This window comes from Mus pahari, chromosome 9 (assembly GCF_900095145.1).
Source record: "Mus pahari chromosome 9, PAHARI_EIJ_v1.1, whole genome shotgun sequence".
NCBI classification, from domain to species: domain Eukaryota; kingdom Metazoa; phylum Chordata; class Mammalia; order Rodentia; family Muridae; genus Mus; species Mus pahari.
The window spans coordinates 85,243,538-85,264,821 of NC_034598.1; the positions used below are offsets into that span (position 1 = coordinate 85,243,538).

Consider the following 21,284-nt stretch of genomic DNA (forward strand, 5'->3'; position numbering starts at 1 on the left):
GGGGAGGAAAGGGATTATTCATCTTACATTTCCAGATTGCTGTTCATCATTAAAAGAAGTCAGGACTGGAACTCAAGCAGGTCAAAAAGAAGGAGCTGATGCAGAGGCCATGGAGGGATGTTCCTTACTGGCTTGCCTCCCCTGGCTAGCTCAGCCTGCTCTCTTATAGAACAAAGACTACCAGCCCAGAGATGGCACCACCCACAAGGGGACCTCCCCCCTTGATCACTAATTGAGAAAATGCCTTACAGCTGGATCTCCTGGAGGCATTTCCCCAACTGAAGCTCCTTTCTCTGTGATAATTCCAGCCTTTGTCAAGTTGACACAAAACTACCCAGTACACCTCATTTTAACATGTAGAGTTATTGGCTGAAATACCATTAGGTGTTTCTGCTACTGGATTACAGTAGCTTATTAGTATGAACTGTCTGAAGGACCAGCTTTGTGATTGATTGTGGTTGTCCCTATGAAAGTGGAGAATTTATTTTTTACTTTTTAGAAATTAGCATATTAAATATCCTTCTGAGATTTTGAACAGTGTGTGTGTGAGCGGTTGTCTCCCCTCTCTTTTAGCTTTCTGGTGTCCCTCACCCCTAGCCTGCTGCAGCAGGGTCTCACCATGTAGCCCTGGCTCACTTGGCTCTCGCTTTGTGGATCTGCCTGCCTCTGCCTCCTGAGTGCTGGGATTAAAGGCATGCACTTCCAGGCCTGCTGCCAGTTCTTGTGGCTTCTTCTCCTGTTCCCTTTCCTTAAAGAGTGAATGTAGAAGACAGTCTGTGGGGTGATCCTACTACCAGGGAAAGCTCACAGGATAGAGCTCTAAGCTTTAAAGCTGGGTTCCCTGACAGTTGTCACAGTGTCAAGTTGGCATCATGTCACCCAAATTGTTCATCAGTCATGATGAAAATCCTAAGACACATGACTGACCCTGTTCTTTTTATTTTGGTAACCTTTGATTGTTGGCTATGTAGAATCACCCAAGAAGAATCTCATTCTGTAAGTGTCTGGATTAGACTATTTTGTAACTATGCTTGGGAGGGCTTTTCTTAAGTAAATTAGCTGAGGTAGGAAGCTATACCCTGAGTATTGGCAACAGTAGCATTTCACAAGCTATCCTGCTCTGGAGAAAAGGAGAGCTAGCAGAGCACTAGTGAGCATTCTGTCTGTGTGGCTGTAACTAGCTGCTCCAGGTTCCTGCTGCCTGACTTCACCACAGTGCACCCACCCTGAACTGTGATCCAAACAAACTCTTTTATCCTTCACTTGCTTTTACCACAGCATCGGGAAATGAAACTAAGGTACCTTTGTATTCCTTTTCCTCTTAGTTTTTCAGTTAATAAGCCCTCCTGAAAAATTTTAATTGAGCATTGGAAAAACTAAGTATTCTGGGACTTGGAGAGGTGGCTCAGCAGTTCAGAGCACTGCTCTTTCAGAGGACCTGGGTTTGATTCCCAGCACCCACACGGCAGCTCAAAACCATCTGTAGCTCCAGTGTCAGGAAGTCCAGTGCCGCCTTCTGGCTTCCATGTAGTGCACAGACATTTACAGGCAAAGTACTCATCCGTATAAAAATAAATAAAGATCTTAAGTATTTTGGTTTGTTTCTTACAATTTAGGTATGTAGAGGCAGCTAGCAAAATAATGTGAGGAACAATTTAAAAATTCCTCACAGATCTTTTCATTTCTGTTGGCTTTTATTTCCTTTTTAAGTGCAGCACTCTTGGCTAATTGAAACATGTAGGGGAGCCATGTGTTCCTGTAGCTCTTTGGAGGCTAGTCTTTGTTTGGATAATTAAGCATTGCTGTAGACTGTAAGAGACTTGATCTGTGTGTTTTTGTCTTCCATGCCTTCAGGCTAGCAACATGGTGAGTGTCCACCTACAGAACTTACTCTTCTGAAAACACTTTAAATTGGGAGGATACAGAGTTTCTTAAAGATTTCAGATTTTCATAATCTTCCCTTTTCTCGCACAGATTTTGCTAATTTTTCTACAAAAAATGGATTTGCTGCTAACCAAAACCCCTCCAGACGAGATAAAGAACAGTGTCCTGCCCATGGTCTACAGAGCGCTGGAGGCGCCTTCCATTCAGATCCAGGCACAGTATCTGCTTCCGTTGTCCTCAGGAAGGTTCAAAGGCAGAGAAAACTAGCAAGGCATATTTTAGTTAGGATTAACTCTTAACCTTTAATATACAACTCAGTAGTTAGTAGTTATTGAATGATACTACTGATCCACTGTTACTACTGCATATCGATTTGTATGTAACTAAAGAGTAAATTGGAGAGGGCTGGGGAGAATGCTCAGAGGTGAAGAGCAGGTGCTGTTTGCATGGAGGTGGTCTCACTGGTAGCCCAGGCTAGCCTTGAGTTCAGAGCTCCATCTGCTTCTGCCTCCTAAGTGCTAGGATTAAAGATATGTGTCACTGCTCTGGGTAGATGTTCCTCTTACAAAGAACACACGTTAGGTTTCCAGCACCCTTGTCAGGCTGCTCATGGCTGCCCAAAACTTCAGTTCCAGGGGAAAAAAAGAAGACGTTGGAGTCCAGTGTGGTGGCACACACTTATAATCCTGGCACTTGAGGGATAGAGACAGGAAGACCAGGAATTGTAGGCCTAGCTTGGGCTATATGATATCCTGTCTCAGAAACACTGGCTGGGACTATAGGTTTGTACTGCCTTGTTTATATCTGCTTCTACCATATATTTCAAGTCACATTTTTGATGCATTTCTGTCTTTCTCAAAGTTTATTTAAAGTGTGAAGTTGAATTTTTCCTTGTAGTTAAATCATGCCATAAGTGTCAGAAGCTGTACTCAACCTCTGCTTTTCAGCTCTCTACTGTTATAGCCCTGTATTACAATTAGGGTTACTTAGGCTAAAGCAGAGGGCTTGTAAATTTGAGGCCAGCCTGGGCTACATAAAGATCATGTCTCAAGGGAAAACAGAACTAGTAGTTATAATTACAACCCCTTGAAACACTACTGCAGGCCCTGTGTAGCCATGACATTTTTCAACTGATTATAACTATTCTTTTTTCACATTGGCGTAAGGACCAAATAACGTGAAGCATACGGAAGCGTATTTCATGCTGTGACAGATTAGCTGAGCGGGGAGAGGGAGGGCTGGCGCCTTTCCTTAAGACTGATCAGATTTGTCTTTTCAATAGGAGCTCTGTCTAAACATCATTCCAACTTTTGCAAATCTTATAGACTACCCGTCCATGAAAAATGCTTTGATTCCAAGAATTAAAAATGCCTGTTTACAAACGTCTTCCCTTGCTGTAAGTGCTTACACATCACTGTTTGTCTTTGACTGCTCAGCACCTAACATCATTTCCACTGAGCAATATCTCACTCATGCTCCACTTAGAGAATTGGTTTTAGTTGGAGTAGCTTATATACACCATTATAAATGCTTGTATGTCAGTTACTTTATATGTAGGTCTGGGAGGGCGTGTGTGTGTGTGTGTGTGTGTGTGTATGTGTGTGTGTCTAGTCATGCATGTGCCTTAGAGAGCACGTGGGTTACGGGAGTTGGTTCTCTCCTTCCATCACCTGGTCTCAGGTTTCAGACTCACACAGCCAGCTTGCTAGCTCCTTTACCTGCTGAACCATCTTCCCTGCCCTCAGGAAATTTATATTTCCCTGAACTTAATAAGTTTGCCTTTTATAAAGCTTGGTTTTTGGAGCTTTTCATCCATCTTTATCTAGTGCAGTGTGAATCAGAAAATCCACAGAGCTGTAGGCAAAAGCCATGTAAGTGGCATGAGTTCACTCTGTAGACAGCTCACTTGTTCCAGTTGAGGCTCCTTCCTGGAAGATCTCCGAGATGGAAGGCAGAATCCTGATGTAGTAGAAAACAAATCACTACTGAAATGCAAGCGTGTCGGGAAATGGAGTTTATCCTCATCTTGTTCCTAACTGCTTATGGCTTGAGCATGTCCTAATACTTCTAGGATGTCCTGATTTTATAATTGACTTTTTAAAAATACATGATACAATTTCAGTTTTTAAAATGCTGCTTCAGAAGCCTTTTGCTTTATTTATGCCATTATGAATTTATCTTAACACATCTTCTCAGAGTATTCTAGTTCAGTTCTCTATAAATATTCAAGGGTAGATGTAGGACACACAGACACTAAGTGATGTGCACGGGTGCCTTGCTGAGGTCTGTGTCTTCTAAAGATGCTGATCGGGCCTGGTCCTTGAAGACATGGTGTTTCTGAGCACAGGCGTGAATACCTTTTAGAGTACTCATTCTGGAATGGGTGTGTGTTTCCTAGCTCACTGTTATACATGCATTGTAGATGGACCTTTCAGTGCTCCTAGCTCACCTTTGAGTGGCACATAGGTATTTTTGTATTGTATTTATAGCCATATTCTCTAGGGTCTGGCATCTTACTTGGGAAATGCTTAAAATATAAATCATTGATTAAAATTGTCCAAAAATGAAGAAAACTAGTACATAGCTAAGTAAAATGTTTCAAGAGGTGTATTTGTGACTTGTCTAATATTATATACATCATGAAAGAAAATAAAATTACACCAGCATTGAAGTTTATCCCCAGCAGGCGGCAGGTGCATTAGCCCTTCATTATAGTAAACTGATTCTGAGAACAGGCTAAACCTACAGATAGTGTTTTAGATTTATAGTATTCTGGGCTTAAATTTCAGAAAATGGTTGTTCATATTTTTCAGAAATGGAAAATTTCCATTTTTCTATACAAATATTAATCAGTGAACTTTCTGCTTAGTTTTTTAGACTTGAGTTTTATTGATATGGTTTAATTAATACTATGGACACGACTTTACGGTACTCTGATTTTTGGGGTTTGGGGGAGGACTTTGTACTCAAAATTGAATCCGTGGTCTTAAACATGCAGAGATACTCCTACTGAACTATATTCCTGGCCCCTCCCCTTTTTTTATGTACAGGGTTTCTGTTTTTTAGAACCTGGGCAGGCTGAAGCTAACCTTGAACTTGCTCTATCAGCTGACATTTACACACTTGACCTTCTGCTTCTCCTCCCAAATGCTGGCTTCTATGTGTATCACTGTGCTGAGCCCCAGCCCACTTCTTGCTATCTTAGGACATGGTCTCACTGAATTGCCCAAAGCTGGCCTTGAGCTTGCTCTGTAGCACAGGTAGGCCTTGAATTTGAGTTCTTCCTTCTCCCATCTCCTGAGTAACTGAATTACAGTCCTGTGCCAACAGACCCGGCCTGATGGACTCTGTCCTAATAAATCCTAGTTAAAAGGGCCCGTGAGATGGTTCACTAGGTAGCAGTACATGCTGCCAACCTGAACACCTGTTTAGATCCCTACAATCTATTTGCTGGAAGAAGAGAACCAACTGTGGCAAGTTATCTTCTGACTTCCACATGCATGCTGTGGAGCGCCATGTGGAACATAGCCACTCACATTTAGTCAGTCAGTCACTGCCGAACCTAGGGTGTGATGTGTATCAAAAGTTGAAGCTTACAAATGGTGGGTGTTAGTAAGTATATTTAGGAACAATTTTAAATGGATGTGGATAATTTTATATGAGATCGGGAGCATCAGGGTGGTATGGCCATAGATAAATATGGATAACTTCAGTTAAAATATTTAGTTTTAAGAATGACTTGAACCTCATGTAAAGTAGCTGACTCACTGTGTAATTGGCTCTTGGTGGAATATATTCCTTTTTATTGTTAATCTTACTAGTAAACACATATAAGAACCTTCAAAGACCTGATAGAAACTGTAGGACTGGGATTGTTGCTCACTGGCAGCTTGGTTAATAGGCCCTGGCTTCATTCTCTAGCATCATAGAGATGAATGAGTGAATGAATGAATGAATGAATGAATGTTACAAGGTTGAACCTGTACCTTATTTTTATCTACTAGTATCTCAGTGAACCAGTCTGTAGTTCTTTCTGAAACATGTCAGATAAATCAGTAAATGAGTGAATTTTTTATGTTAATAAAGGTGTGCTTTATAAAATCTACTTCAGTAAACCAGTTTTTATTAAGATTTTAGCATATGTCTATTTGATGACTAAATTTACACTAAGTATTTCATTTTACATTAATAAAACCATACATGACAAATTTACATGTGGTTTCTTTCTTTTAATAGGTTCGTGTGAATTCATTAGTGTGTTTAGGAAAGATCCTGGAGTACTTGGATAAGTGGTTTGTACTTGATGATATCCTACCCTTCTTACAGCAGATTCCCTCCAAGGAACCTGCAGTCCTCATGGGGATTTTAGGTAGCTGAAAACTTAATGTCATTTGCTGTCATCTTCATTTTATATAATAGTTGTATAATAAAATGTTCAATCTATAAAACTATGGTACTCTATGTATATGATGCTATTCAGTTGCAAAATGATTAGATAAATGCTACAATGTAACTTTTCTCTATTTTTACAGCACAGGAAGTAGACTCTTGTCATTTATTGAAGGCCTGGGCTATAGTGGGACACTTGGCTAGTATGGGTGGGTTCTGGATTTGATTTCCAGGATTGGGGGATAGAGAAGTAATATAATCTTGGTTGATATGATAGTGTATAATTTTCTTCTGTAAAGAAGTCTAAAGTACAAGAGGCAAAGCTCCTGTAGTGAGTGTTACTTGCAGAATAAACACGTAGAAGAGTAGACTGTGGTCCTCTCAGCACCTGTACTGAAACACCCTAAATAGACCTAAATGCTCCAAATTTAAGGATGAGGTGGGTCACTCTGTAACCTCAGTGCTGGACTATAGTAACCATGACTTTAGTTTAAACCAATAGAGTACAGGGTGACTAGCCCGTGGTGTTCATAAGCCTGGGCTGATAGTACAGCTGAAGTCAATGTGGTCCACATGAAAGAGGTGTCCCCGTTCTAAGAAGAGGAAAGCTGCACCACACCAGTCTCCAAAAGACTTGCTAGAGATAGATTACTTTTCATGGTTTCTGTGAACTTGGTTGTTAATTTCTAAAACTTATTACACTGTTTTCTCTCAGGTATTTATAAATGTACTTTTACTCATAAAAAGTTGGGAATCACCAAAGAGCAGCTGGCTGGGAAAGTCCTGCCTCATCTCATCCCCCTGAGCATCGAGAACAACCTCAACCTCAATCAGGTGGGGCATTTGATGTGCGCGCACGTCTCTCCCTGTTTGCTGCTTGCCTTCTGTGCTTTATAATTTACACATGGAGGTGGCCAGCACAGGTAACACACGCCATAGCTCAAGTTACGGAGTAAAGGAGAGACGTTAAAACCTCACTGGAGGAGGCTGGGCAGGGGCTGGAAGATGTTAGGGTTACCTCCACTTTACATTTGGGTCTGTCTGTTGATCTGAACAGTCACAGACTGTATTTGGATATTATTGCTACATAATAAATGACCATAAGTTGAGTGTTTTCAATGCATACTTAATTAATCTTACACTTTCTATGAGTCAGCCATGCCCGGTCTTAGCTTAGTTGAACTTGTTACTATAATCAAGAACTTGGGTCTCATTTGAAGGTCCACCTGAGGACTCCTTAGGTTCTTAGTTTGCTTAAGTGGTTGTTGGCAGGATGTGGCTCCCTTTGGGCTGTTGGGCTGAGGGTCTTAGCTGTGTGTTAGCCAGATGCTGCTGTCAGTTCTGTACACAGTTCCCAGACTGAAGTCAGTGTCTTGTTATGTAGTAAAGAAAGTGCGGTACCCTGTTAGCTTTGTCATATTCTGTTGTTTAGAGGCAAGTGTGGTCTTACCCATACTCAGCAGTAGGGGGTACACAGTGACATAAATAGTAGAACGGAGTGGGAACTGTGAGCCATTTTTAAGACCCCCCTGCTCCAGAGGAGTAATGAGATGAAATAAAGTAAGGTACTGTTGGTGGGCTTAGATATCTATATGCTTTAGATTAAGTATTTAACTTGGAAGATGTAAATTTTTGAGGAGAGATGTGTGTTCAAAAGTAGCTACAGAATTGTCTCTCAGCATGGCTCTGTGGTAGTTCTCTCACAGCTGGGTGGGCACTGATGACATGGCCCGTAGAGTCCCGAGGCCGGTGTTCTGCTGCTGCTTCATTATAACCCAGTCATATCGCAGTACCAGAGAGAGAGAGACTGATCAAGAGAAAATAGTAGAACCTGCTGTCTGATGAAACATGTCAAGACCGAGAAAAGTTACTGTTTAATGAGATAGGAGGCAGGGAAGATTTAGAATTAGGGTGGAAAAGTAAATCACAGCAGCAAAGAAAGAAGAGCTGGGGGAGAGGAAGGCTGGCACTGTGTGTGGGGGGAGAGAGGGAGAGGAAGGGGGAGGACGAGGGAGGGAGGGAGGAAGAGAGAGGAGCTGAGCAGGCAGAGTTCTGAAGGTGAAGAAATGTGTGGTTCATTAGCCTTAAGCTTTCCTTTGAAGTAGTCAGGCAACCCTTTGAAGCTTTGTTCCTTGATATAATGCTTGCTTTCTACCTCAGGTGTCAGGTTATGGTTGGCAGATGGGAGACAGTGAATATGAAGAGGGATAGTACAATCTGCCTAAAACAATCTGATTTAGGATGTTTTCAAACTTTTCTAGTAGGAAATGGCTGGAGAGAAGGCTCAGTGGTTAAAAGCACTTGTTGCTCTTGTAGAGGACATGGGATTGCTTCCTTACACCCACATGATGGTTCACAATCATTGGATGGAGGGGCTCCGATGTTCTCTTCTGACCTCTTTGGACACCAGGCATACACATGGTCTGTGTACATACTAGCAGGCGAAACAGTTATATACATAAAATAGAATCGAATAAATTAAAAAATCCCAGGTGCTTATTTTAGGGTACATGGTTCTGTGTAAAGTGCCTTGTGGTTTTGGAGGGCCTATCTTGAGCTGCAGAAATCACTTGCACCCTACCTTTGACTTTTCCTTTGGGTTAGGATGGCTGTGGTTTCTTTCTGTTCATTTTATGATTAACCATGCTAACTCAAGAGTGCCCTCTTCTGTTGGTTTTGATTTTAAGTAGTTTAAATATATTAAGTAGAAAAGAGTATATTTATACAGACAATTAAGTATGAAAGCTACCATTACCAGTTCCAAGGTAGCCAAAGTCTGCCTTGCAGGCAGATCCAACTAACACTATAATTTAATATAGGTTAAATAGGCAGAAGGGACCTGCTGCGTTGAGCCCATTCTGTACAAGCTCTGTGAGAAAGTGGGGTGGGTCTCACAAACGGGATGTTGAACAAACGAAGCTGGTTACAGAGGGCGCTTTACTGAGTGCTGTCACTCATGCATCTATGAAAACTGTCTGATGCGTGCTACTGCAGAGCAGAATAGTGTTGCACAGAGTGTAGGTTGGGAGACAGCTAGAAGATAGCAGCAGAAAGCCTCCGAGGTGCGGACAGTGCATCGTATTAGTTGCCTTGGATAAGCTCAGTCCCTGCCTTATTTGAGCTGTGTACATAATGTTTTGTTACCATGCTATGTCTAGTTTTAGCAGGAAATCATGGTGTACTTAAACAGATGCACTGTTTATCATTCATAAGATGAAGTAGTACTGATGGTAGAAGATGCTGAGAGGCAGTGGAATGCTTGGGAGGCATAGCATGGATTCTAACTGCCATGCCAGCTCTTCACTGTCTCCTGAGTGTCTTGCTTAGTCCAGTGCCCATTGCAATACAAGTTCACACATGCTTGTAAGATTCATGGAGTGAGCCGCGCGTGGTGGTGCACGCCTTTAATCCCAGCACTCGGGAGGCAGAGGCAGGCGGATTTCTGAGTTCGAGGCCAGNCTGGTCTACAGAGTGAGTTCCAGGACAGCCAGGGCTATACAGAGAAACCCTGTCTCGAAAAACCAAAAAAAAAAAAAAAAAAAAAAGAATGTTCTGAGCCAACTAGGATGGGCTGATTGTGTGCACACCCATGATGCTCCCTAAAGAAAAACAACAACAACAAAAAAACAACAAAAAAAAGATTCATGGAGTGGAGGAACACTGTTTCTGGTTTTTTATATATATATAGTATTCAAATAAATCGTTTATGATAGCTAGAAAGTACCATAAGACTAAAGTTTAATGAAAATTTAACCTATATTAAATTATAGTGTTAGATTACTTTACAAACTAATATTATCAGAGTAAATTATGAACATTTCATGTTCCTACTATCTTTTCAGAAAACAGGTTTATTCTAACCAAACATTTTTTTTTATGAATAAGCAAGGATTTCTAAGTATTTCAAAGTGAACTTTCTACTAGTTGGTACAAATTATCAATGTGTGACTGCCAGTAGTAAACTTAACCTAAACCCTCTGAGAAGTAGCTGTTAGATCAGTAAAGACCTGACACTTGCAGAGTGTTATCCAGACGTGACTCTTGCAGGGATGGGTTATCCAGAACATCAAGCCTCATCGGCCATCGTGTCGTGTCCACACAAGACTGGGCACTTGCTCTGGCATTCCGAGTTTAAGTGGCTGGCCTTGTTGTGCTTGGGTGTGTGAGTGAGTCCTGTTTCCTCTGGGCTTGTCTCACTGAGTTGTTGGAAATGATGCCATTAGCTGCAAAGGCGCTGTGCCCTCACCATGTCCATCTCTTACTATGGCAGTTCAGCTCCTTCATTGCCGTCATAAAGGAGATGCTGAGCAGACTGGAGTCTGAGCACAGGACTAAGCTGGAGCAGCTTCACATAATGCAGGAGCAGCAGAGGTGAGCAGGCTGTGCGTGGGCAGTGTATGGACTGTGAGCTCAGGACAGCTCGTGATTGATTTTTCTTGAAGATGGATGGATTTTTTTCATTTGATTGTATATGAACCATGGTATATGTGGACATCAGAGGGCAGCTTGTATGACTTAGTTTCTCCTTTCACTATATGGGGCCCAGCGAATCGAGTTCAGATTGTCAGTCTGCAACAAGTACCTTTTCCTGCTGAGACATCTCATTTGTCCAAATATTTCCCCCAAGATTTATTTATGTATTATATGGATGTGTGTATGTACCAGTGTGTGTGTATGTGCATGTGGGTGCCCTTGTAGTCCAGAATAGGGCATTGGATGCCTCTGGAACTGGAGTTACAAGTGTGTGTGAGTCACCTGTGGGTAGTGGGAACTGAACTTAGCCATCGGGAGGAGCAGCAAATGCTCTTAACTGCCGAGCCATCTCTCCAGCCTGCTGGCCCAAAGGAGAAACGTTGAATTAAAACAAAACAAAATAAAGATATATGTAGACATTTCAAAATTATTGATTGTGTGTTTAAGAGAGCAAAAGAGAGGGAGAATGAGTGTGTGTGTGTGTCTGTGTGTGTGTGATGTCTACACATGTGCATGCCACAGGGCATTAAGGGTGTGTGTGTGTGTGTGTGTGTGTGTGTGTGTGTGTGTGGCTTTTTTTACATGGGTTCTGGGGTTGAATTCAGGTCATCAGACTTTCATGGCTCCAGATGATGATGTCGTTGCCCTCCTCGTCGTCGTTGTCCTCATCGTCATCGTCCTCCTCCTCCTCCTCCTCATCATCATTTAGGCAAACAGACACTAACAGTAGAAAATAATGGTAAAATGTGAGTGGGAAATGAAGTTAATATTTGCTTCTGTTAACTACTGTTCCATAATTTTATCTGTCTTGTAGGTCTTTGGACATAGGGAATCAAATGAGCGCTTCTGAGGAGACAAAGGTTACACATCCTGGAAGTCAGGTCAGAAGACATTTATTTTATAGAAACTGTCTGAGAGTGCCTCATTTAAGAGTTCTTAGTCCTTAAGGAACAGAATGACTTGGTTATTGAAATGCCTTTAAGTATTGGACTTGTATTTCAGCAGATTGATAAAGTCTTTAACAACATTGGAGCAGACCTTATAAGTGGCGGTGAATCAGAAAATAGAGAAGACGGGATGCAGGGAAAACAGAAAAGGGTAAGTTTCTCTACTTAGAAAAAAATTTCTAGTGTGAGACTCCCTGTAAACCACAGAGAGTTTCTGGGAAATGCTGTGCACCCTCCTGACAAGGAGTAGCCTATGAGGATGTTTGAGTGTGCTGGGAAGGAGTGTAGAAGCTGATTTTTATTTTCCTTTTCTACTTGACTCCCCTCCCACCCACAGGACCGCATCTCCATTACTTGGCTTTGCCTGCATGGTGCCATCATGTGCAGTTAAGAGGCTGGGCCACTTCCTAACCTCTATGTGGCTTATCCTCTCTCTGATATCCCCAAGTCATTACTTACTAAAATCATCTTTGCTGGCCTAGACCCAGACATGTAGCCCTCTTGGGGGCTCCTACGTGGCAGCTCTGTTCTCTGTCTGGCACCTCTCAGGCATAGTATCCTTGTTCTTCCCCCAGCATAGCAGCAGATTTCTCCCTTCCTCCTCCTCGGGTCTCTTTCCCAGGAATCCCAAAAGTTCTTTTGTCTCCCTGCCCAGCCATTGGCTGTTGACAACTTTATTTACCAATCAGAAACAACTGGGAGTAGGGTCCCTCAGCCTTACATGTAGGACATTGCAAACAGGTTTTTGGGGGGACCTAATTGACATGAGAATACAAGCAACTACACGTGTATGTGTATGTGTATGTGTGTGAACATATGTATGTCTGTGCTCACAAGCATTAATGTTTGTGCATATACCTTTTTTGATGTGTTGTGTGTATATGTTTGTATGAGTATGTGTGTACATACCTGCTATGGTATATGCTTGTCAGTGTGCACCTGTTTATATGTGTGTGAGCAAGTATATGTGTGTGTGTGTGCATACATGTGTGAGTGTATATGTGTGTGTGCACACATCTCTGTTGTAGTGTGCTTGTGGAGGTCAGAGGACAATTGAGGTGTCAGTGCTGGCTCCCTACTTTGAGAGAAATCCCTTGTTTGCTGCTGTGTAGCCATGCTGGCTGGCCTGCAGGCTTCCTGGCAGTCTCCCGTCTCTTCTGCGTATCTCCCTGTAGGATGCTAGGATCACAGATGCTGCTGTGTCTAGCTTTTCTTGGGTTCTGGAGTACAAATTGAGGTCCTCCAACTGCTTTACCCATTAGTCATCCCTCTAGCTGCTTTTTATAGTTTGTGACTTGAGACACCATCTCTGTAAGTTGACTTTACTGGCTTTGTACTCTGCAACCCAAGTCACTGAACTTGTAATGCTCCTGCCTCAGGCTCTCAAGTAGCTGGGATGACAGGTCTGTGCCACTGGAACTGATTCACTAACTCTTTAGACTAAGATTTTAAAGTTGAATGAGAAATCACTAATTGTAGTTGTAAGTTGTTTTACACTGGTCACGTTGCAGCAGGTCTTGAGATGTGGTGATTCAGGATCTCAAACACTGGAACGCCTGCCTTCCACTAAGTAGTAAAGGCCTGCAGAGTGAACTGTGATACACATACCTTACCACAAACGAAGTCTTGTTTTCCAGATGGGGTATAAAGTTGTGGGTGATTTTTGTTTTGCTTTGCTTTGCTTTGCTTTCAGGGGTCACTGACACTTGAAGAAAAACAGAAATTAGCGAAAGAACAGGAGCAGGCACAGAAGCTGAAAAGCCAGCAGCCTCTTAAGCCCCAAGTCCACACTCCCATCGCTCCCGTTAAACAGGTCTGTCTCTTTTTGTCATTTCAAGCATGCTTACAAGTGAGGAGTAGAACAGTAAACAGTCTGTACAGATGTGCTTCAAGGGTAATGTCTTAGTCAGGGTTTCTATTCCTGTACAAACATCATGACCAAGAAGCAGTTGGGGAGGAAAGGGTTTATTCGGTTTACATTTCCACGTTGCTGTTCATCACTGAAAGAAGTCAGGACTGGAACTCAAGCAGGTCAAAAAGAAGGAGCTGATGCAGAGGCCATGGAGGGATGTTCCTTACTGGCTTGCTTCCCCTGGCTTGCTCAGCCTGCTCTCTTATAGAACAAAGACTACCAGCCCAGAGATGGCACCACCCACAAGGGGACCTCCCCCCTTGATCACTAATTGAGAAAATGCCTCACAGCTGGATCTCATGGAGGCATTTTCCCAACTGAAGCCCCTTTCTCTGTGATAACTCCAGCCTCTGTCAAGTTGACACAAAACTAGCCAGTACAGGTAATGTTCGAAAGGTGTAGCTAAGAGTGAGTTTGGCTCTGCACAGTCTGAGTCAGTCTCGGTGCTGGCAACCAAAGAGGGAGTGCAGGGAGCTGGTGATTTTAAGAGAATTTGTGACTAATAGTGCCATTATCAGGAGTATGCGACTCAGGTCCTTAAGTATTTCTCACCCAGAAGCAGCTGCCTACTCCAGCTTCTCAGCTCTGACTGGCTTTGTAGCTAGGTTAGCTAGGTTAGGAGGAGGCACTTTTGTGACCTGCATTGATTTCCCTCTGTTGGGGTCCTGCACTCAATGCTGGATCTTAGCCTTCTACTTAACTACTTCCTGTCTTCATCACCTCTTTCCCACTGCAGCTCTTCCTCAGACAAGAAAATGTTTGCAGGCTAAGGGCAAAGTCAACAGTGACTGTTGGATACTTATAGAAGAACAGAGAAAAGAAATTTCCAGAAATCTTGATGCAATTCTTAATAAAAATATACAAAATTCCTGTTTGTGATGAATCTAATGAGGAGAGTACCCATCTGCCTTGGGAGCATTTCACTTGGTTTAAACTTAACACGTGCTGGCATCAAATTGATTGCCAGAATTTGTTTACAAGCTGTATAAAAATAAGTAGGAGTCATTATCTGGTCTCCAGGCTGTCATTCTTGGACTTGTTGTAGATCATCAGCTTGACTGTCATTTTTCCTTTATCATGTGACCTGTCAGGCAGTTACTAATTGGAAAGTAATTTGGATTTCTTGGAGCTAAAGTAATTTGCTCTTGTTTTTCAGACTAAGGACTTGACAGACACGTTGATGGAAAATATGTCATCTCTGACCAACCTTTCTGTTAGCACCCCTAAGATTTCTGCTTCAAGTACCTTCACCTCAGTTCCTTCCACAGGCCTCGGCATGATGTTTTCAACACCCATTGATAATACAAAGAGAAATTTAACAAATGGCCTGAATGCCAACATGGGCTTTCAGACTTCAGGGTTCAACATGCCAGTCAATCCAAACCAGAACTTCTTCAGTGGGACAGGCACAGCTGGCGTGACCACCATGAGTCTGGGAGCACATCCCACTATGTCAAACTTTAGCCCTTTGACTATTCCTCCTGCTACCGTGAAGCAGCCTCAACAGAGACCAACTGATATGTCTGCCCTCAATAATCTCTTTGGCCCTCAGAAACCCAAAGTTAGCATGAATCAGCTGTCCCAACAGAAACCAAATCAGTGGCTGAATCAGTTTGCACCTCCTCAAGGCTCTCCAGGCATGGGCAGTGCAGCCATGGGCACACAGGGGAATGTGATGGGGCAGGCTGCCTTTGGTATGCAGGGCAACCCTTTCTTCAACCCACAGAACTTTGCACAGCCACCACCCACCACTATGACCAGCAGCAGTTCCGCTAGCAATGATTTGAAAGATCTTTTTGGGTGACATGTCATGTGCTTCTTTTTGGACAGTCACTGCAGTTTCAATCACAAGAAAGCTGATTTTCATCAGTGTGTAGCTGGCTTGAAGAAACTGCTTCTATGGGAGATGGATTGTTTCTGTGACAGAAAGCACCTGCTTCCATGCCAGCCAGTGCAGGAGGTGTGTGGATCCTAATAGGTTGAAGTTTTTAAAGCACGGAGGATTTTCTCCCTATTACGAACTTCTCTTCAGGTCTTTAAAGATCCAGTCCTTACTAGTCTCAGAGTGCGAAAGGACAACTGAATTATCCTGAAGAGCAGTTTTTAAATCAGATGTTTTATTTTGGCTTGTAAATCTTCTTATTAAAAATCTTGAGTTGATGGTAACCGGAAGTCCACCTGGTAACTACTTTCATGTTCATTTGTCTTCACTGAAAGGGAAGAATCTTAATGCCGTGCTGATTCGTGTGCTTTTGTAAGGCAGTGGGCAGTAACACAGAAAGGATTAGATCATTTGCTTTTCCAGTCTTATTTTTTAAAGAAATGTATGCTTAGTAAAAGCACAGCAAAAATGCTGCAAAATTAACTTATTTTAATTTCATTGGTTTAAAAAACATCAACCATTTTAAGTACAAACTAATCATTGTAAGTTATGTTTTAGCATGATCTGCCTCAAATAGCAATGTACTTTTCTGCCTTTACTTGAATATATTTAGGCTCCCTTTCTTCCCTGTTGTATCACAGAAGAGCTATGTACTGATCTGTACAGAAGACAGACAGAGTACTCTGACATGGTATTCTCAACTACTGCCTTCATACTTGACTTTCAGTTCAAACTTCTGAGGTTGCGGCATATATGAATTACATTTTCAAATGGAGATTTGTACAAAAAAATTACACTATATTTAATGAGTAAACTTTTGAGATTTCTGCCATATTGTTTCAAGTATAGTAAAGTCTAAAAATGAGCAAGCCATTTGGTACCAATAGGTTCAGTGTTAGCTTGCTGTGGTGTCTGACCTCGCTGGTTACAACTACTACAGTTTCTTTTCTAGACATCCCAGAAACTTTGGGTTCGGACATTTTAGTGTCTGTAATCAGTTACTGTTAGGAAGGAAGGAAGAGGCCACACCTCACTTTTCAGAACCGTTCTGATGTCTGTCGTTAACTTGCTGATCCTACCACAGAGCCTTATGCTATAGACGTCATTTGTATTTTTAAAAAGTATATTCCACTGTTATGTGATATTATAAAACTCCTAAAAAACTCTGTATGTATTATAGTTGCTGCCATACAGTTTGTGGTTTTTAATTATCTGGAACCAGCAATCCTTAAATAAATCATATGAAGTTTATTAAATGGCTGAATGTTCATTCAGAATACATGTGTGTGTACATGATGGGTATAAATTGTAGGACTTGATTACAAATTACAGTTTGTGCTGATACCAGTGCTGATAGCATCCAGATAAAACACACTTGTAAAAACTGTGAGACACAGTCACACCTCGCTCCTGAGTGTGCCACACTCGGGTGACTTCAAAGGACTGCAGGACGCAAAGAAGTCACTCAAGAAACGAAAGACCATTTTTTGTCAGATACCTTCACACTTTACCTGATTTATTTTTAACACGATACTAATATTTCTTTTGGGAAATGTTTTATATGGAATAAAATTCTTACTGAAGAACATTTCTTTGGAACAGTTCAGTAGTTATTTTAAAATTTTTATGTGTGTGTATGTTTTGCCTACATAGTTATAGGTAGGTGGATCTTGTGCATGCAGTGCCTGCCAAGGCAGAAGAGGGGTTGGATCCTGTCTTGGTTATTTCTGTGACAAAACGCCATGACCAAGACAATGTATAAAAGAAAGCTTTTAATTGGGGACTCATGGTCTTTCATTATGGTAGGGAGCATAGTACTGGAGCAGTAGCTGAGAGTCTACAACCTGATCCACAAGCATGAGGCAGAGAAAGAGAGGTGGGGTACTGGGGATGGTGTGAGCTTTTAAAGCCTCAAAGCTCAACTCTCCATGATACACCTCCAACAAGGCCGTGCCCCTAATTGTTCCCAATCAGTTCCATCAATTAAGGATGATGCGTTCAAATGTAGGAATATACTTATATTTATTAATGTTCATATTTATTAATATATTTATATAGGGGGATTTCCCTCTCAAACCACCGCAGACACCCTGGGCCTGGAATTAAGATGTTTATGAATTACCATGTGGTTGCTGGGGTTCAAACTCAGGTTCTCTGAAAAAAACAGCCCCTAACTACTCTTAACTGCTGAGCCATCTCTCTAGCCTTCTTTTTTATTTTATAATGTAACTTGATTATTAGTGTTGAATTTCTGATTAGGAGATACTATAACCATCTATTTGACTTAAACTTTAAATATGCAGAATTACTTGGAAAACCCTTGTTAAAAGTTGCTTACTGGCCACCCCTCCCTGAGGACTTTTGCATAGCCAATGAGGGAGGTTGAGACATTTGCATGAGTGTAGCCATTATAAAGTCCCATGCTTCTTAAATGCTTCTTAAATCACCCTAATGAAATTCAGACTTACATAGGGGGTAGGTTGGAGAGAAGGGTAGTTGGACAGAGGAAGGACAGGAGTGGGAGATAGGGCAAGAGAAGGTAGCAAGGCGGGGTGAATATTAATGAACTACATCGTGTGCAAGAATGGAAACGCCACAGTGAAACCCACTATAATTAACATATGCTAGTGAAAGTGTGATAATTGGGGTCAGGGTATAGTTCTGTCAGTCAAGTGTTTGCCTTGCAAGTATGAGAATCAGGGTTAGATCCCCGGAACACATGGGAAATTCCAGGAATGAGGCTGCTCACTTGTAATCCCAGGACTGAAGAGGTGGAAACGGGGATGCCTGGAACTTGCTGGCCCGTCAGCCCAGCCAGCCTAACTGGAGCACTCTAGGCCAATGAGGCCTCCTATCAGAGGAGGTGGGTGTGGTTCTGAGGAGGATTTTTGAAGCTGCCCAGCTTCCATTCACATATATACAAATGTGGGCATACCACCCCACACATTAGAAAATTACTTTAAAAAACTTGCGTTTGGGGCCAAGTCTCAGTTGATAGAGTTCTTGCTTAATGGCACAAAGCCATGGGTTTGCTCTTCAATATTATGTAAACCTCTTGTGGTGCTCATCTGTATTCTCATCAGTGTAGAATTGGAAGCAGGACCAGAAGTTCCAAGGCAACCCTTGGCTTTAAGTTCAAGGTCAAACTGCTACAAGGGAGCCTGCCTTAAAAATAATCATTGAGAATTGTGCAATTATCTACTTTGTCAATGGGAGTTTATTTTACTTCTATTGATCGACTTGGTGCCATTGCTGCTGCAGTTGTGAAATTGCCCTGTATTTAGCCTAATGTGTTTCTTTGTGAACCCAGTTTTTAAGTTGATAGACATCCTTAAGTCCATGTCAGAAGCAAGCATTTCAATAAATCTCTTGACTTAAAGTAGGAAGTTGGTGGGTTTCTGCAGGCATCAATCAAGATAAATTGATTTTGTTGGTTTAAGCTTGAAGTAAGCTGTGCACCGGATGTATAAACAGAAATAGATCACTTTTGTTTTCTTGTTTTTACTTTGAAATGCTTGTAACCCTCCTTTTCATATGTTCCCTATCACATCTTAAATGACACATGCATGAGAGACTACCCAGTGGCAAACAGAGTATGTGTCAGGTTAATTTGAATGTCTTGTCACGTAAGATTCTGAGTTCATATTGTCTCCCTACTTGAGAAGTGTCTGTTCAGTTAATGTGCCCACTCAGTGATTGAATTGTTTGCTTTAAAAATTTGAGGTCTCACTGGTTGGCCTGGAATTCAGAGATCACCTTGCCTCGAGTGCTAGGGTTAAATGCCAGACAATTGTTGGCTTTTAAAAATATCTTCTAGCTGGGCGTGGTGGCGCACGCCTTTAATCCTAGCACTTAGGAGAGGCAGGCGGATTTCTGAGTTCGAGGCCAGTCTGGTCTACAGAGTGAGTTCCAGGACAGCCAGGGCTACACAGAGAAACCCTGTCTCGAAAAAACAAAACAAAACAAAAAGCTTCTAGTATTTCACTAATTTCACACATATATGTGATGTATCTCAATCCCAGCCATCCTGAATTATTCCTTTGCACACTTCCCCATACTTTGTAATTTACTGGTTTTGAATATTTTGAGACAAATGAGTCTGTAAAAATCCAAGTTACCTAAGACTTGAGTGTCTTTCAAGCCTAAACACACAGTAAGACATACATTTGTTTGTTTTGATACAGGCTCTCACAGTATAGCTCAGGCTGGCTCCGGACTCCAGTCCTCCCCTCCTGAATGACGTAACTACAAGTGTACGCTGATTCAAACACATTTTGTATTGCAGTTCCTATGTAAAATACACACAGCTGGAAGAAAAGCCTGCGAGAATGCCTTTAGTAAAGGTATAGTATGCCTTATTTTAGGGTTTTACAACGTGGTTTGGGTCAAACGGAGTTGAGCCCCGTTCCCCTCTCTGAGAAAATGTAGAATCAGGGCCCAGGAGATCAGACTAAGGGGTGGATGCTTCATTTTCCCACCTCCCAGAGTCTGTGCTCCATATCCCCCTGTGGCCTTCTGTGAATTCTCGAGACACTTTAGTTGAAACTTACTGATGTAGCAAGCACCGTTGATTTGGCCTCACCAATATGTACGCTGGGAAATTACTGTTGAAGATGGAGCAGAGTCGGAGATGGCAGAAATCTACACAGTCAAATTCAGTGTCAGGGATGCTGATCTTGACAGATAAGGACAGTTGTTGGGGGGCAGGGTAGGGGACAGGGGTTGGGGAGGACACGGTACTCAGGTGCTGGCAGCACCCAGATGTGTAATGGAATTAAAGTTTGTAGCCTTGGGGAGGAGAGATTACAGCTGGAGCAGCTGTTTCACTAAGTGGTGCTTGATGGACGTGAGAAATCTTTTCTATTCCAAGCACCAGGTTGTTGCTGTAGCCTAGGGTCCCTACTTAGGCTGCAAGCCAAGTGTTCCCATTTAAAAAGGTTAAACTCATTTTACTAAGTCTTATTTAACTTGTACCATTTGGGTATGGGCTGCTACGTTTTCACTACTTTTCTGACTTGTTAAGAGTTTGCGTGTATTTCACATTCAGCACATTCCCAGCTAGACAACTGGGTCTCCATGTGTAGCTGGTAGATATCCTATTAGATAGTTCTGTTACATATGTAAGCTGCACTCAGCAGTGTAGAGGTGTAAGCTGTGGCACTATTCAGCTTAGCTCCAAGCTCCAGACTCTCCCAGAACTGGATGCCCTAGACAGATGCCAGGCTTCAACAGGAGAGGGCACCGGAGCTCCGTCACAGAAGCCTAGATGTCTAAGCAGGGGAGCTGCCTCCAGGCCACCGTGGGACAGATCCAACTCTGCCACTGTGGCTCTGTGCTCTTCCTTACGGTAAGTAATAAGTACTACAAGTACTACGGCAGTAGTAAGGGGGACTTACTACTCCCCGTCTTAGGTACACAAAGCCGGCCGCTGCTTCGCTGCCCTTTAAAGCACCTGATATTTGGGTGTCTTTTTGCGTCTTACCAACCAGCTTCTAGCTAATAATTACTTTATGAAAAATTTCCCATTTATGAGCCTCTCAGGCCCCTCCCCCTCCCTGGGAAACAACTGATGGACGCTGTCGAAGGGCGTTGTCTTCAATTAATGTAGCCATCGGATAGCTCCCACCCATGTTCATGTGAACGGCCCTGGTTAAACTCAGTGGGCCACAAAATGAAACAAAAGAAAAACTCGAGTATGGGAATGGGACTTGTGAGGGGTTTGATGGGGTGAGAGTCATCAATACTTTATACATGAAATTGACAAAGAAAAATATAATTGCATTTTTTTCCCCGTTCA

General features: G+C 42.3%; 1 protein-coding gene across 5 annotated transcripts in view; it reads left to right on the forward strand.

Moving 5' to 3' along the window:
- Scyl2 (SCY1 like pseudokinase 2) overlaps positions 1 to 16,737 on the forward strand; it is a 50,709-nt gene extending 33,972 nt beyond the window's left edge. For 2 of the 5 annotated variants that reach the window (XM_029542327.1, XM_029542329.1), the window contains exons 10-19: positions 1,855 to 1,866; positions 1,975 to 2,097; positions 3,167 to 3,280; positions 6,121 to 6,253; positions 6,989 to 7,107; positions 10,544 to 10,644; positions 11,561 to 11,627; positions 11,749 to 11,844; positions 13,387 to 13,506; positions 14,762 to 16,737. In XM_029542327.1, the coding sequence (XP_029398187.1) occupies positions 1,855 to 1,866; positions 1,975 to 2,097; positions 3,167 to 3,280; positions 6,121 to 6,253; positions 6,989 to 7,107; positions 10,544 to 10,644; positions 11,561 to 11,627; positions 11,749 to 11,844; positions 13,387 to 13,506; positions 14,762 to 15,409 (1,533 nt within the window). In that variant the 3' untranslated portion in view covers positions 15,410 to 16,737. The remainder of the gene's footprint in view (positions 1 to 1,854; positions 1,867 to 1,974; positions 2,098 to 3,166; positions 3,281 to 6,120; positions 6,254 to 6,988; positions 7,108 to 10,543; positions 10,645 to 11,560; positions 11,628 to 11,748; positions 11,845 to 13,386; positions 13,507 to 14,761) is intronic. The other 3 variants (XM_029542328.1, XM_021205024.2, XM_021205026.2) reach the window with 3 other exon arrangements.
- Positions 16,738 to 21,284: the final 4,547 nt, after the last annotated feature.